At 39.5% G+C, this 17,433-nt stretch overlaps 1 protein-coding gene across 1 annotated transcript in view; it reads left to right on the top strand.

Moving 5' to 3' along the window:
- CUBN (cubilin) overlaps nucleotides 1–17,433 on the top strand; it is a 316,180-nt gene that overhangs the window by 49,786 nt on the left and 248,961 nt on the right. Inside the window, exons 18-21 of the mRNA XM_047755040.1 lie at nucleotides 10,184–10,328; nucleotides 10,833–11,011; nucleotides 13,995–14,160; nucleotides 14,493–14,709. Of these exons, the coding sequence (XP_047610996.1) occupies nucleotides 10,184–10,328; nucleotides 10,833–11,011; nucleotides 13,995–14,160; nucleotides 14,493–14,709 (707 nt within the window). The remainder of the gene's footprint in view (nucleotides 1–10,183; nucleotides 10,329–10,832; nucleotides 11,012–13,994; nucleotides 14,161–14,492; nucleotides 14,710–17,433) is intronic.

Genomic DNA, 17,433 nt, shown 5'->3' with positions numbered 1-17,433 from the left:
GTATTGCCCAGATTCATGGTAGCATCTCTTTCTTTTTCTTTTGTTACTAAACAGGAAACACACACTTATGTATTAGTTCTTGGATTTATATTGCTACGGCAAATACAATTTCCAGTTCGAAAAGTGTACATTGCCCCCAGGTGATGTGATGTGACTGGTAGCAGAAGAATTAGGCATAGCAAGAATAGATCAACTCTCGGTCCATCTGTTTTTGTCAATGAGAGCTTTTAAATTATATAGAATGGTTCAATGAATGTGATAGAACCATCTTTCCAGAATAAAAAGAAGCAGCTCTCATTAATATTTCATAAGCAAATGAAGCCATCAGAACTCTGACTGAAGGACACATAAGGTAGTAATGAAAGTTTAATTTTTACTCCCAGTGAAGGCAAGTACTAAGCTGAATAATAATTTCGGAAGCTTATGTGATATTAAGGCCATGTCTTGAAATGAGACATGGAAGGAAATGAATAGAATTGATCACCTCACCAGATCTCCTTGACCAACCCCAAGTCTTTTTTCCCCCTCCCACCAAGACTGGGTGGGTAGAAGGGGAGCACAGAAGAGAGGTACAATGGAAGGGGAAGGAGAGGAGACTTCTGGGGAAACAGGAGGGCTTCTGGGGGAACTGATTTCTTCTTAGACGAGGAAAGCAAAACAGAAGTAAACAGCATAGAAAAGTTGATAACTCTAATTAACATGATAGGGAAAAGTAAGTTACTTTCGGTTTGGCTTCTGCTGTCTAGGGCATGTGTACCGATTCTGCAAGTCTCACTGCCGGACAAATTCATCCTATTTGACACCGCTTGCCAATCCCAGGAAATTCACGACACAGAAACTGTAAACATATCTCTCCACAGTGTGATGCAACTAGATATTAGGGTTAGGATTTGTGAATGTCCAATTTCTTGGAAGTCTATAAACTCTCTCCTAAATAATTACTGGGTCAAAGTAGGAAATAGAAAATGACATGAATGGCAAAACAAAAAAGAAAAAGAAAAGGCTGTGCATCAAAACCAAGTAAAAATCTCTAAGATGTTAAAGAAAACTAAAAAAAAAAAAGGGGGGGGGGAATGAGAGAGCACAGTAAACTGGAAAACTGAAGGTCTGACTTACCTCTGAACCCTTCATCACCTCCTCTGTCCCTCCTTCCCTGAGCCACCACCCCCTGTGCTCCCACTGGGCCCTCCAAGGTTCTGCCACCTCCCCAGGGGTCCTCAGATGGATTCGCCCTCACAAAGGACTTCCTTTTGGTCTTTGTTAGGCATGGAAGCTATTCAGCTCCAGCCTTGGGGTTGGTTGAGGGAGGGCTGTGACTTTTGGTCTGCCTAAGCCTTGTTACCCTCAAAGGACACGTCGTCGTTGACGGTCAGAGCCTCATGACTCATGACTCACAGAAAAATTCTTAAGGGTATAAACTGAAAGGGCAGAGAAAGAATAAGACCTCTAGCAACTGGAGCTGGAATGTAGCTGCAGCAAGCAAACGCACCAGAGTTGCCTGCGGGCTATTGTTTTCCAGTTAAGCACATGTGGACATTAATTTTAGTTCAAAGAAATGTCTTTCTAGAGATCTTAGGGGAAAAAAAGGGGGAAATGGGGAGATTGTCAAGAGTTTGCATTCTTAGCATATTGGATTTGGGGTTTGGGCAGAGACTAGAAACATTTGGTTAGTTTCTAGCGTTTTTGTTGTCAAAACAGTTTTTCCACAATTGCTCGGCCATCTTGGTGCTTTTTATTGAAGTGATAAAAGATTCCATTGCATGGAGTTCCCATCATGGTGCAGCAGAATTGCATCCGACTAGGAATCATGAGGTTGTGGGTTTGATCCTGGCCTCGCTCAGTGGGTTACGGATACGGCATTGCTGTGAGCTGTGGTGTAGGTCACAGACCCAGCTCAGATCTGGCGTGGCTGTGGCGTAAGCTGGCAGCTACAGCTCCGATTAGACCCCTGTCCTGGGACCCTCCATATGTCGTGGGTACGGCCCTAAAAAGACAAAAGACAAAAAAAAAAAAAAGACGCCATTGCTCAGTTGAGATAATGTTACCGATTGGTGCTGAGTAAGCCAGGCCATGGACTGAGAGGGTAGAACCACCTAGTTTGGGGCCCGTGAGGGACCGTGTGGCATAGATCCGTCCTCTCAGTCAAGGAGTTGCATGCTTCTGTGGAGATCACAGACCCAGTGGGATAAGGGAGATGGAGAGCATGGAGTGAGAAGAGGATTTGCAAATGATGTTTATCAGAGCATGGATACTATTGGGGCAGATCGAGAGGCTGGCCGGCCCTCGCTGGTATAAACGAAAACAAACTTGCATGAAAAGATGACAAAGGACTTCAAGTCTCCGTTTGACCAATGGCGAGGTATTTAACATCAGTAAACCTCAGGTTTCTCATCCACCTCAGAAACAGTAATATTATTCTTTCCGGGAGGATTAGAAGTTATTCACGCATTTATGTACTCATGTTCTAAACATTTATTATTTATTTATTTAAAAGTTGACTTTGGACTTTATTTTATGTTCATTTTTTTTAAGTAGGAATTGCAACAATTTTTATTTAGTTATTTATTTATTTTGCTTTTTTAGGACCATGCCTGCGGCACATGGAGGTTCCCAGGCTAGGGGTCCCATCGGAGCTACAGCTGCCAGCCTATGCCATAGCCACAGCAATACAGGGTCTGAGTCATGTCTGTGACCTACACCACAGCCCACGGCAACGCCAGATCCATAACCCAGCGAGCAAGGCCAGGGATCGAACCTGCAACCTCACGGTTCCTAGTCGTATTCGTTTCTGCTGCGCCATGATGGGAACTCCTTAATATTTATTAAGTAACTGCAGTGCCAAGTACTGTGCTGGAGGTGGGTGTGCAGAACACAGAGGTATGAAACAAGTAAGCCCCAAACCACATAATTTCAAGGTGGGAAAACTATCGTGAAGGAAAGAAAGTATATGAGAGAAAATAACACGGTGATGACTTAAGCTTGGTTCCCCAAGGATGTCAGATTCAAGTCTGAAGATGAGAAGGGATTAGCAATGCCAAGAGCCTAGAGAAGGGAGAGAAGGACGATTCCAGGGAGAGGTGCCAGCAGAGCCTCAGAGGTTGAATTGACAAAAAGCTTCACACACACCCACAGAATTGCGAATAGATGAGTATGGCTGGCATCACAAAGGAGAGGAAGAAAGAAACTAGAGTTAGACGGGAACTAGATTCTGCAGGGCTTTGTACATGGAGGTGAACAACTCAGCTTTGCTAAATGAAAAGAAATAATCAGAATATTCTTAGCACAGTGCCTGGCCCACTGTGAACAGTTATTTGGTAACAGGTCACATGATGATGATTCTCTCTCTCTCTCTTTTTTTTTTTTTGGCTTTTTAGGGCCACACCCTAGGTATACAGAGGTTCCCAGGCTAGGGGTCAAATCAGAGCTGTAGCTGCCGGCCTACACCACAGCCACAGCAAAGCCAGATCCTTAACCCACTGAGCAAGGCCAGGGATCGAACCTACCACCTCATGGTTACTAGTCAGATTTGTTTCCACTGCACCACAACAGGAGCTCCGTGACGATGATTCTCTTGATGTTGATGGGAGGGGAAAGGCGGATAGGAGTGGGTGACGTATTGGCGTTTGCAGCCCCGTGGGAACACATTTCTAGGTAAAATTAGACATGTACCCCTGCTTTTAGAAAAGCAAGTTTTAAAAAATCTGATGAAGGATAAATGTACTTTATTGATAGAGATATTAGAAGCTCCACTGTTTTAAGAGGCAGAAAAAGCTTTAAAATTTTTACTAGGAAATCATGAAACATAATAATGAGTAACCAAGAATAATAACCTAAGAAAATACATTTTAGTTCTCGTGTGGCTTCTTTTATCTCTTATCCCCCTCCCTTTATTCTTTTTTGGAAGGAGGCCACATCCCCCTTCTGTGCACCCAGATTAACCCAGGGCTAGTCTCCAGGATCAAGTCCTTATCTAGATAAGGGACATTTCAATCTGACACTTCTCAAGAAGCCACATGTTAAACACCACTGTTTGGTAAGGTTCTGGTTTTGGCTCTTAGTTGGATCCAGCCTAAGTGGCAGCATATGTAGTTTGCTTTGAATTGAGATTTAATACTTAACTAGATTTGTGAAATTGTTATGTAAAAACAAATTTGGATACATAGCAGATACAAACAAATAAGCACATTTAAGACTGGGCTTTGGACTGTTCACAATAGCCAAGACATGGAAACAACCTAAATGTCCATTGACAGATGAATGGATTAAGATATGGTACATATATCCTGCTGAATAGCATTGAGAACTTTGTCTAGATACTCATGTTGCAACAGAACAAAGGGTGGGGGGAAAAATGTAATTGTAATGTATACATGTAAGGATAACCTGACCCCCTTGCTGTACAGTGGGAAAATAAATTAAAAAAAAAAAGATATGGTACATATACACAATGGAATACTACTCAACCATAAAAAAGAACAAAATAATGCCATTTTGCAGCAACACGGGTGGAACTAGAGACTCTCATACTAAGTGAGGTAAGTCAGAAAGAGAAAGACAAATACCGTATGATATCACTTATATCTGGAATCTAATATATGGCACAAATGAACATTTCAGAGAAAAGAAACTCGTCACCTTGGAGAACAGACCTGTGGTTGCCAAGGGGGAGGGAAAGGGAGTGGGATGGAGTGGGAATCTGGGGTTAATAGATGCAAACTATTGCATTTGGAGTAGATAAGCAATGAGACCCTGCTGTATAACACAGGGGACTATACCCAGTCACTTGTGATGGAGCATGATGGAGGATAATGTGTGAAAAAGAAGATAGATGATAGATAGATAGATAGATAGATAGATAGATAGATAGATAGATAATGATAGATAGATGATAGATAGATGGATGACTGGATCACTTTGCTGTACAGTAGAAATAGAACACTGTAAATCGACTATAAGGGAAAAAACAAAAATCATTAAAAGCAAAAGACTGGACAGTGGGACCTGATCTATAACAGATATTAAAGCTTTTACTTCTGACTGGGCTCTAGACACACCTGACCTTTCATATAAACTGTATTCCTCAGTCCAGTTAATTTAGCTTTTCCTATAGGACATGTTCCTTTGTCAGAACTAATTTTTATGTAAAAATATTTTGTGTGGGTCATTTGTCTTCAGGAACTAGATTCATCTGCTGAATGTAAAAATCAGAAGCCATTTGGGCTAGTCTGTAGGGCTAAAAATCATGGGTCACAGGTTATAAGTTGAGTCTCTGGGCCTGAAACAATCAGCGTTTGCTGAAGGACAAGGTAATCCATGAACAGTCTGGGCCTGTCCACACAGCACTTGAACTAGAACTGGTCCTTGTCCTTTCTGTGCAAATGTGACCCACAGTGAAGAATGGATCTGGGAGTGCCAGTTGTGGCTCCGCAGGTTAAGAACTCAACATAGTGTCCTGAGGATGCAGGTTTGATCCCCTTCCTTGCTCAGTGGGTTAAGGATCCGGTATTGCTGCAAGTTGTGGTGTAGGTCGAAGATGCAGCTCAGATCTGGTGTTGCTGTGGCTGTGGTGTAGGCCTTCAGCTGCAATTCAGTTCCAAGCCTAGGAACTTCTATGTGCTGCACGTACAGCCATAAAAAAAAAAAAAGGAGTGAATCTTGTGTATCTGGCATGAAGATGCCTCTACCAGTGGCCACAGCCTGGCTTCACCTGACTTCTTAAGAAAAAACAATATGTTAGTACCACCAAGCCTCAAATACAAGTCATCTTTCTCTAGGTTACATTGCAATAACAAACAGCCAGTAACAGTAAAGCAAATCCAAAGCAATAACAAAACATTTCTGAGGCTTACAACAAGGTGTATTTATTCACTCTGTTAACATGCTGGCTTGGGATCACTGGGCAGCTCTGCTGATCTGGTCCCTGTCCCAGCTGCCCTGGGACCCCAGCCCTTGGTCTTGTGAGAGCCCCTGGTCATCATGCAGTGACTCCCAAAGCTTCTTCTTAGAAGCCAGTTCATCACTTCTGCCCACCTTTTTTTGGGTAAAGCAAGCCTGATGGCCAAGCCCAGAGTCAGTGGGAGGGATAAATATTAATTCTCCATGTGGTGGCATCACGGGTCACAAGACGATGAGAGCCGATGTTCAGCCCTCTTTCAGGAGGGATGTAAATAATTAGGAAAAACAGACCAGTCTATCCCAGTGCCCAGGCACAAAGGAAAGAGAGGGCTCTGTTATTGTGGGGGAGGAGGCAGCCTCACTAGGCCTGTGATATTGAATGCACGATATGCTGCAGGAGTCTTGGGGGTCACTTTAGAGTGTTTGGAGGTTGTGGTTACAGTCTTGCCTTATCTGGGGTCCAGGGAGAATACAGGCTTTCAGAATTAATAAGGTTTCATTTCCACAGAGAGAGAGAGAGAAACAGAGCCAAAATCCATTGTACCTTCTAGGGTTAAGGCCCTTGAGCCCTTTAAGTTCTTAAAACATTTGCACTGCAGCTGCCTTTCTCCTTGCTCAGGTCCTTGAATTTCATTAGGGAGGCCCAGGGGAACAGCTCACTTTAGCTTGCTCTGCGGCTCTTTGGCTGTTTTTCTTCCTTCTTGTCATCTTCTAATGGGCAAACTAGAAAAGAGATACTACAGTCTTAGCAGAGTGAATGGCACCCTGGAGGATTCGAGAGCAGGAAGATAGCTTACTCTGTGTTTCATGCTTTCTGGTTTCCAAGCACTGCTGTATGTCTGCCGCGTGGACACAAATTGAGCCATCACACCGCACCTTAAAATTAATGAATCAGCAAGCCTCTGTCACACAGCTCTTTGCATAGTTCTGTGTCCGCTCCTGAAGGTGATACAGAAATTTCCTCTTTTCTCAGAGATTTGCTGTTTGGTTAGAGAGCTGGTTAGCATAACTTTATGGCAGGATGTGAAATTTGCATGGTAACTCCTAGAAAGGAACTGGTTCGAGATGAATCAGTGGAGAGGCATGTGATTTCCAGTGTCTGTGTAAGACTCTACCATACGGCGGTATCATGATTTATTTAATCACCCTCCTATTCTTAGACATGTGGAAGATTTCAATTCTTGTTATTATACATTGTATTTCGGAGTTCCCTGCTGGCTCAGCGGGTTGAGGATCCAGCACTGTCACTGCTATGGCGTGGGTTTGATCCCTGGCCCGGAAATGTTTGCATGCCGGCAGCACAGCCAAAAAAACAAATAAAAAAAGAACGTACTTTGCTGTAGATCTTTGTGTGTCTTTGCTTGTATTTTGAACGGTTTCCTCAGGATAGAATGTTAGAAGGGAAGTTGCTAACGTTGCAAAACTATGAACATCTCCAAGATTCCTGATCCATATTGTCCAATTATTTTCCAGAAATTTATACTTCCACCACGTTATGGATCAGAGTAACGTGTTACTGTGTTACCAGCTTTGAGAATCAGACTTTTAAGCTGCTCCCTTTACTGCCTGTTCATTAGATCTGGATACTCTTTCAAGTTTCAGCTTAAAAATGATTTCTGCTGAGAAATACTCTGTAGGAGTTTCAACTTTTTGGTTAAATCAGTGGTTCTCTCCACTATAAGACCTTCTTGTATCAACTTTACACTATTCTGAAATGAAATGTATAGAGGATATAAGCTCACATTATGCATGTACTTTACATAAATAAAAATAAAGTTGTACGTATAAGATTTAGGAGAAGTAGAGCAAAGTAAAAAAAAAAAAAATGTCAGTATGTTAAAAGCCTAGGCAAGCTGCACTTAAAGACAGAATGAAGTCATAAATCGTTTGCTCCCTGTACCGTTTGAATCCTGCAGTAAAAATGCAGGACATGGCTCTGTAGATTGGTGATGAATTTCCTGAAATGGTGACCAACTCTTGGCAGATTTCCAGGAGGGGGAAAAAAAAAGGACTTCTTTTGATTTACACTCTACTTGTAATCATGGAAAATTCACTGTGTATTAAAATTGGGCAAAAATATTTCACATTTAGTATGTAAAATAGAGCTATAGCTCCAGTTCGACCCCTAGCTTAGAAACTTCCATGTGCCATGGGTTCAGCCCTAAAAAGACAAAAATAAAAAATACAGCTAGATTTTACGCATACATCTTTCACTGCAATGAATGTGACACAGGTCCTAGGCTAATCCTTGTTGTGTGTGACTGTGTCTTGTATTTCGAGGTATCTTTGGTCTCCAGCTACAAATTGCAGTAGGGCCCCACTGCCATCATGTTAATAATTAAAACAGGAGTTCCTGTTGTGGCTCAGTGGTTAATGAACCCGACTAGTATCCATGAGGACGAGGGTTTAATCCATGGCCTTGCTCAGTGAGTCAAGGATCCGGTGTTGCTGGGGCTGTGCTGTAGGCTGGCAGCTGTAGCTTCCATTGGACCCCTAGCCTGGGAACTTCCATGTGCTGTGGGTGCAGCCCTAAAAAGCCAAAAAAAAAAAAATTAAAACAAAACCAAAAAATGCCTTCACAAATTTCCAAAATGCCTAATTTGGTGCCTATTGAGCCCCATTCTGTTACGTAGTAATCCAGGAACCTGCACTTTCCTAAACATGACACTCATGCTTTAAAAAGATTGTGCTTGCTAGAGTTCCTGTGAGCAGCAACTGTCTTTCACAGTAGTATCACCAGCACAGGTCCCGGCAGCAATGGATTTATATTTGGATGGCTTGCTCTTCCAACATAATTCTACATAATACGGGTAGTAGGTATATCCATGGAGTAATTCCTGACTTGGGTGAAATACTTGTAGTGTTTTTACCTTTGAAAAGGTCAGGAATAACAATAGCTTTTCTTTAGTCTACATTTTCTAGGACTAGGCAAAATTCATACCTTTGTTTCATCTGTGCGCTTCGATAACTCCTGGAGCTCGGCTTAGATTTAGTAACTTGTTTGAAGTTATTAAGTGTGGGGGTTTGTAAGTGACAGAGGTGGGCACTGAATCCAGTCTACGTGACTCCCTAGACTATGCTCGTGACCAAAACTCTGTAACACAGATATTGACTATTGATTTAAACTAGATGGCCATTATTATATGAAGGAAATTTTCTTTTGCTCCTTTCTAAAAGTTTTCTTCCTAATAAACAGAATGCTAACAAACTTTTTGACATTTAGAGAGACATATGATTTAGCTTATTGGATCTTTTTTTTTTGTCTTTTGTCTTTTTAGGGGTGCACCTGCGGCATATGGAGGTTCCCAGGCTAGGGGTCGAATCAGAGCTGCAGCTGCTGGCCTACACCACAGCCACAGCAATGCCAGGTCTGAGCCACATCTGTAACACACACCACAGTTCATGGCAACACTGTATGCTTAACCCACTGAGCAAGGCCAGGGATCGAACCCACAACCCCATGGTTCCTAGTCAGATTCGTTAACCACTGCACCACAACGGGAACTCCACTAAGAGAGTAAATCTTAAAAATCCTCATCAGAAGGAAAAAAATTAACGATTTTGGTGAGTTATATTAACTAGATTTATTGTTATGAACATTTAAAAATACATATAAATATCTAATCATTGTGTCATATACCTAAAACTACTATAATGCTATAAATCAATCGTAGCTAAATACAATTTTTTAAAAAAATCTGAAAAAACCCAGTTCTTGAATGTTTTTATGAATTCTATTTTATTTGTTTTTTTCTTATTACATTTTATTTTTATTTTTACTTTGTTATTCTTCAGTTTAATAGTTTTTTCAATTCTTTTAAAGGTGACTCCTTAAGTTGGTTCTCTTTCTTTCATCTGATTTTCTGTCTTTCTTTTTTTCAGTAATGAAAGCAGTTAAGTGAATGAATTTCCTCGATTATAGATTTGGCCGAAACTTGCATATTTTGATATATTGTGTTCTCCTATTTTGTTGTTTTCTAAATAATACAAAATGGTAAATTTATTTTCTCTTTGATGTTGTGGAAATTATTAGGAGAACACTTTAAAAATTCTTATGCTTTTGAATTTTTTTGGTTTAAGATTTTTAAATCAATGTTTAGTGTTATTGCATTTGGCTAAAATATGACCTACTGACCGCTTTCAAATATAACATAACTATGTAACCCAAATTAGATTATAACTCATTTTGAATTATAACTCTTCTATTTTCTCATCTCCAAATAATGCTACCATTGCCAAGGTAATTTTTCTGATTAGGATTACAGATCAGTTTTATTTTTCTGTTTAGGTTCGAGATGATCAAACCCTACTTGGAAAAGTCTGTGGCAATGAAACCCCCTCTCACATTAAATCCATTACTAATAGCATCTGGATCAGGCTTAAAATAGATGCTTCTGTTGTAAGAGCTAGTTTTGGAGCTGCTTATCAAGTCGGTAAGAAAACTTATGCCTTAATTTGTTTTTGTCTCTCTCTCTCTCTTTTTTTTTTTTTTTTGTCTTTTTAGGGCTGCACCCATGGCATATGGAGGTTCCCAGGCTAGGGGTCCAATAGGATCTTTGATGTCAGCCTACACCAGAGCCATAGCAATGCCAGATCTGAGCCACACCACAGCTTACAGCAATGCCTGATCCTTAACCCACCGAGCAAGGCCAGGGATCAAACCCACAACCTCATGGTTCCTAGTCGGATTCGATTCTGCTGCACCATGATGGGAACTCCACTTATGCCTTAATTGTTAAATGTCTCCTTTGCTTGACTGTTGTATTTCATTTCTTGAAATAATTTAATCATTTTATGTCTTCCAGTGGTATGGGGAAAATTCTAGTGGTAATATCACATTCTGTTGTATCTTTATGCAGAGCAAATCTTTGCGGTAAAATTGTGGGCAAGGATCATTTATCTCTGGATAAACATGACTATCATTTTCATACTTACAGCTTGTGGGGGTGAATTAACTGGAGAAGGGGTCATTCGCTCGCCCTTTTATCCTAATGTGTATCCGGGAGAAAGGATCTGCAGGTGGACCATCCACCAACCCCAAAGCCAAGTAGTTCTTCTCAACTTCACCGCCTTTGAAATGGGAAGTTCTGCCCACTGTGATACAGATTATATTGAGGTAAGAGTAAAACACTTTGGAATATTGCATTTGATTACTGATCAGATATTATTAAAAAAAAAAGTCATGTTATCCTCAAATCAGTTACATGAAACAAAACTAGCTTATAGATGCAAAAATCCTCAACAAAACACTAGCTAACTGAATCCAACAGCATATAAAAGTGGGATTTATCCCAGGAATGCAAGGTTGGTAGACATCCAAAAATCAGTTAGTATAAAATAAATAAAGGGAGAAAACCATATGATTGCCTCAATAGATTGACAAGGTTCAATTCCGTTTCGTAATAAAACACTGGACTAACCAAGAATAGAAGGGAACTTCCTTAATTTGGTAAAGGGCCTCTACAAAAAAAAAAAAAAAAGCCCACAGGAGTTCCCATCAGAGCTCAGTGCTAACGAAACTAACTAGGATCCATGAGGATGTGGTTTCAGTCCCTGGCCCTGCTCAGTGGGTTAATGATCCAGCATTGCTGTGAACTATGGTGTAGATCACAGACACGGCTTGGATCTGGCATTGCTGTCACTGTGACATAGGCCAGCAGCTGCAGCTCCAGTTTGACCTCTAGCCTGGGAACTTCCATATGCCACAAGTGTGGCCCTAAAAAGCATTTAAAAAAAAAAAAAAAAAGCCCACAGCTAACATCATATTTAATGATGAAACACTAAGTGCTCTGCCCCTATGGTCAGTAAAAAGGCCAAGAGATCTATTCTTTCCAATTGCATTCAACATTATACTAGAAATTCTGCTAGGAGAATTGAACAGGGAAAGGAAATAAACTGCATTCAAAATGAAAAGGAGGGTATAAAATTGTCTCACTTCACAGCTAACCTGATCTTGTATTTGGAAAATCGTAAGGAATCTATAACACACACATATAAACTATTAGAATGAATAAATAAATTCAGTAGATTTCAAGATACAAGTTCAAAATATGAAAGTCATTACATTTTTATACACTAGCAATGAACAATTTGAAAATGAAATCAAGGACACAATTCCACTTACAACAACATAAAAATGAATAAACAAACATTGAGGAATTTTTTCTTTTTCTTTCTTTTTTTTTTTTTTGGCTACAATATACAGTGTCCTGATGTGGGAACTCAGTTCCCAGACCAGGGATTGAGCCCAGGCTACAGCAGTGAAAGTGCCAAATCCTAACCAGTAGGCCTCCAGGGAACTCCCTGAGGAATACATTTTTAAAAGACATCTATATTTTGTACTCTGAAAAATACAAAGACATTGTCAAAGAAAATTACAGATATGAATAAATGGAAAGACATCTCATGTTAATTGGTTAGAAGACTTAATGTTGGTAAGATGGCAGTATTCCTCAAATTAATCCAAAAATTCAGGGAGTTCCCGTCGTGGCGCAGTGGTTAACGAATCCAACTAGGAACCATGAGGTTGCGGGTTCGGTCCCTGCCCTTGATCAGTGGGTTAACGATCCGGCGTTGCCGTGAGCTGTGGTGTAGGTTGCAGATGTGGCTCGGATCCCGCGTTGCTGTGACTCTGGCATAGGCCGGCGGCTCCAGCTCCGATTCAACCCCTAGCCTGGGAACCTCCATATGCCGCGGGAGCGGCCCAAGAAATAGCAACAACAACAACAAAAGAAAAAAAAATTTAATATAAAAATGCAGTTAAATCCCTATCTAAATCTCAGGTGGCACTTTTGCAGAAATTTACAGACTGACTGTAAAATTCTTATGTGAATGCAAAAGAACCAGAATAACCAGAAACATTTTTGAAAAAGAACATTGGAAGATTCACACTTACGATTTTAAAACTTAGAGCAAAACTGTAATAATCAAGACAGTGTATTATTTGCATAAGGATAAAATTGGGAAACAAAAGAATGGAATTTAAAAATCTAGAAATAACTCCATACCTTTATGACCAGTTGATTTTGAAAAGGAAGCCCAGACATTTTGGAGGGGAAAAAACACTTCTTTGAACAAATAGTGCTGAGTATGCACATGCAAAATTATGGAACTGAGCCCCTTATGTATACCAAATACAAAAATTACCTCAAGATGGATCATCCACATAAATGTGGGTGCTTAAACTGTGAAACTCTTGAAGAAAACATGAGACTAAGTATTTGTGACCTTGGGTTAGGCAACACCTTCTTAGATATGACACAAAACCCACAAACAACAAAAGGAAAAATGGAAATCGTGGACTTCATCAAAATTAAAAACACATAATTTTTGAAATGGGTAAAGAATATAAATATATATATTTCTTTAAAGAAGATAGACAAATAGTCAAGAAGCACAGGAAAAAGATACGCAATATCGCTAATTATCAGGGAAATGTGAATCAAACCACACCCCCTAGGATAGCTGTAATCAAGAAGTGCAATAATAACAGGTGTTGAAATTGGAACCCTTTGTACTTGTACACTGCTGCTGAGTATTTCAATGGTACAGCTGCTTTGGAAAAACAATTGGCAGTTCTTTAAAAAGTTAAATATAGAATTCCACGTCTTGGTATATACCCAAGGGAAATGGAAATATACATGTACACAAAAATTTATTCACGAATGACTCTAATCGTTATTCATAGTAGCCAAAAAATAGTCACAACGTAAATGTCCATCAGCTGATAAATGGATTAATCAAATGTGATATATCTATAAATGGAATATTATATGGCATTAAAAAGAAATATGGTAATGATACACACTGCCATGTGGATGAACTTTAAAAATATTATGCTGAGTGAAAGTAGCTAATCCCAAAAGAGTGCATATCATATGATTCCATTTATTTGAAAATGTCCAGGACAGATCATCTATAGAGATAGAAAGTAGACTGGAGATTTCTTAGGGATGGGTTCGGAGGGGGATGGGGAGTGAAAAATACTCTAAAATTGATATGTACTACCTTAAGAAAACATTTTAGAGAAAATATCCTTGAAGCAGTTTTCCAAAATAAATATTTAACAAACTAAATTTGAACTTACCTTTTTTACTTAGATTGGTAGCAGTCCCGTCTTGGGTTCTCCTGAAAATAAAAAGTATTGTGGCACAGACATACCTTCGTTTATAACATCCGTGTACAATTCTCTTCATGTCGTATTTGTGAAAAGTTCTTCTACTGAAAATCATGGTTTCATGGCTAAATTTAGTACCGAGGCTTTGGGTAAGAGGTTGACCTTCTTTTTTTTTCTCTTGGGTTTGTCTCAGAATAAGTGAGCAATGGAAATAAATTATGATAGAAAATTAATCTACAGTGCAGATGTTTAGGCATCAATACTAAAATTTTGGGTACACTGGAAGGCAAAGAACATACATAGATTCCTCATCCGCCCGTGTCAATAGTTAATGGATATCTGTTAGTAAGAGAAAAACTACATTAAGTGGCATTTTTCTTTTTGACCTTTTAAGAGGTTACAATCCAATTATTTTATTTGGAATTCCAGGTAGTTTGTTGGTTACTTGTTGTAACAACTTTTGTTATTTTTATGCCAACAGCATGTGGAGAAATTCTTACAGAGTCATCAGGAATAATTCAAAGTCCTGGCCATCCAAATATCTACCCCCATGGTGTTAACTGTACCTGGCATATATTAGTACAACCTGGTCACCTGATTCATCTGGAAATCAGGAAATTTCACCTGGAGTTTCATTATAATTGCACCAAGGACTATCTAGAAATTTATGACACTGTTTCTGACACATCTCTTGGAAGGTGAGATTATTTTGTTTTCAGTTTTTTTTCTTGAACTCCTTCTTCGGTGAAAGATATTATAAAGCCACCTCGTGTTATAAAAACCAGGGGAGGTCAACAGATTTCTCTGTGATCGTCACTACTCACTACTCTATAAACCTGGCCATTAGTAATCGCATTTTGAAATGAGGATATACCTGTGAAGCCATGACCAAAATCAAGATAAGGCACATATCTGGTATCTCCAAACCTTCTTCCTGCCCATTATACTTCCTCACTTCTGCCTCTCATCCCTAACCCCAGGAAACCACTAAACTGCTTTCTATCCCAGTAAGTTATTTTGCATATTCTGGAGTTATATGAGAGTGGAATCATTCTGTATGAACTCATCTTTCATCTGGCTTTTCTCAGTCAGCATAATATTTTATTGAGCTCCTTGGATCTGAGGGTTTATAGTTTTATGAAATGTTAAACATTTGGGACCATTTGTTTTTGAGGTATTTTTTCTGCCTCCCCTCCCTTTGAGACTCTGATTACATGTATTAGGCCCTTTGATATTGTCTCACAACTGACTGATACCCTGTTCATTTAATTTTGAATCTTTGTTCTCTGTGCATTTCATTTTGGAAGGTTTCTATCGTTCTGTATTCAAGTGCACTAATCTTTTCTTCTACCATGTCTAGTCTGCTATTAATCCTACCAAGTGCATTTTTTCCTCTTAGACATTATAGTTTTCATTTCTAGAAATTCATTTGAGGCCATCTTTTATATCTCTGTATCTCTACTTTGCATATTAATTTCTTCCTCTGGATTCTTCTTCTTTGTTTTTAGGGCCACACCTCTGTGGCATATGGAAGTTCCCAGGCTAGGGGTCAGATCGGAGCTGCAGCTCCAGCTTATGCCACAGCCACAGCAACTAGAGACCCAAGCTACATCTGCCACCACAGCTCTCAACAATGCCTTAACCCACTGAGCAAGGCCAGGGATCAAACCCACATCCTCATTGATACTAGTCAGGTTCATAACCCACTGAGCCACAATGGGAACTCCCCCTCTTCTAACTTCTTAAGTCAGTCAAATACAGTTATAACTATTTCAATGTCTTTGCTATTTCAGTTTTCTTTGTCATTGCTTGCTTTGTTTTGATTGATCACTTTTTCTTCTCATTATTACTAATACTTTCCTCCTTCTTTTCATGCTTAGTAGTATTTGGTAGGTTGCCACACATTTTCGATTTTGTATTTGTGTGCTTGATACTATTGTATCATTATAAGCATCCTTAAGATTGGTTTTGGGACGCAGATAAGTTACTTGGAAACAATTTGATTATTTTTAGTTTTGCTTTTAAACTCACTTGTCTTCTATCTCTGAAGAGTCATTGTCCTTCACTGCTTGATAGTCATTGTCCTGAGAGTTATCGTTTTATCTAACTTGTCCAGATTTTTAGTTGGTGCAGGTACAAGGTTATGGACTTCCAGCCCCTGTTATTACATCTTTGTTGGAAATAGAAATCTCCTGATTCTTTTTTCCCCTTCTTTTTGTATTTTTTCTTTTTCCTTATCCATTTTTAAACATTTTCCTTTATCCATTATTTTCTTAAACTTATTTTCCCCCTAGTTTTATTCTCCCCTTCACTTTTTAACTTTTCCTTGTTTTAATCTTTCAGTTTTTAAACATCCTGCTTTTTCTATGTCTTTTTTTTTTTTTTTTGGCCATTTCTTGGGCCGCTCCCATGGCATATGGAGGTTCCCAGGCTAGGGATCTAATCAGAGCCGTAGCCGCCAGCCTACGTCAGAGCCACAGCAATGCGGGATCGGAGCCGCGTCTGCAACCTACACCACAGCTCAGGGCAATGCCAGATCGTTAACCCACTGAGCAAGGGCAGGGACCGAACCCGCAACCTCATGGTTCCTAGTCGGATTCGTTAATCACTGCGCCACGACAGGAACTCCTTTCTTTGTCTTTTAATGCTACTTATAATCAGTGAAAATTATGTAATATTTACTGAATAGCAGACACTATGATGATCTGATCCAAATGTGGCAGGCATGGGCATATAGAGAGACATTTAAAATATTAATTAATTCATCTACCTTTGTTTCGATCAAGACATAAAATCACTTTTAACACTGAAATGGAATTATACATCAATTTTTTTCCTTTTTCTTTCTCTTAAATTAACTCATCCATTTCTCATATTTAATACTTCTTCCCATTTTGGTTTCTGTCCCCCCTCCCCATCATTCCATGAGGCTACTTTTACCAAGTGTGCTTTGAATTGATATTTCTCTTTTCTATTTACTTGATCTTACAAGTGTTTCTCTAGATAAAAGCTCATGATATAATGTATTAGAGTTTTACTTTAGTCTTACTAAAATAGTTTTTCTGAGTAGAATTCCTTTCTTCAGCAAAAGCTTGACATGGTTTAGTAATCAAACTGTAACCTCTGCATAGACCAGTGGTCTAAAGACAATAGTTTCCACCTATATAAGGCTTACTATTCCAGGCATTGTTCTAACTTCTTTACAATTAGTGTATTAACTCATAATGTTCTCAGAACAACTCTGTGCAGTTGGTACTGTTATCATCCCTCTTTTACAGATGGGAAAACTGAGGCAAGGGGTTGAGTCATCTGCCCCAAGTCATAAAGTGTTGAAAGGACAGAGCCAATTCTAGAGTCTGTGCTCTATGAGTTTATAATACATGGTTTCTCCTTGTTGTGTAAGTGTGTTTATTACACTTCTA

Source organism: Phacochoerus africanus, chromosome 12 (genome assembly GCF_016906955.1).
Source record: "Phacochoerus africanus isolate WHEZ1 chromosome 12, ROS_Pafr_v1, whole genome shotgun sequence".
In the NCBI taxonomy this organism is placed as follows: domain Eukaryota; kingdom Metazoa; phylum Chordata; class Mammalia; order Artiodactyla; family Suidae; genus Phacochoerus; species Phacochoerus africanus.
Note: the sequence above shows the minus strand (reverse complement) of the source record. Positions and strands in the feature narration are given on the sequence as shown.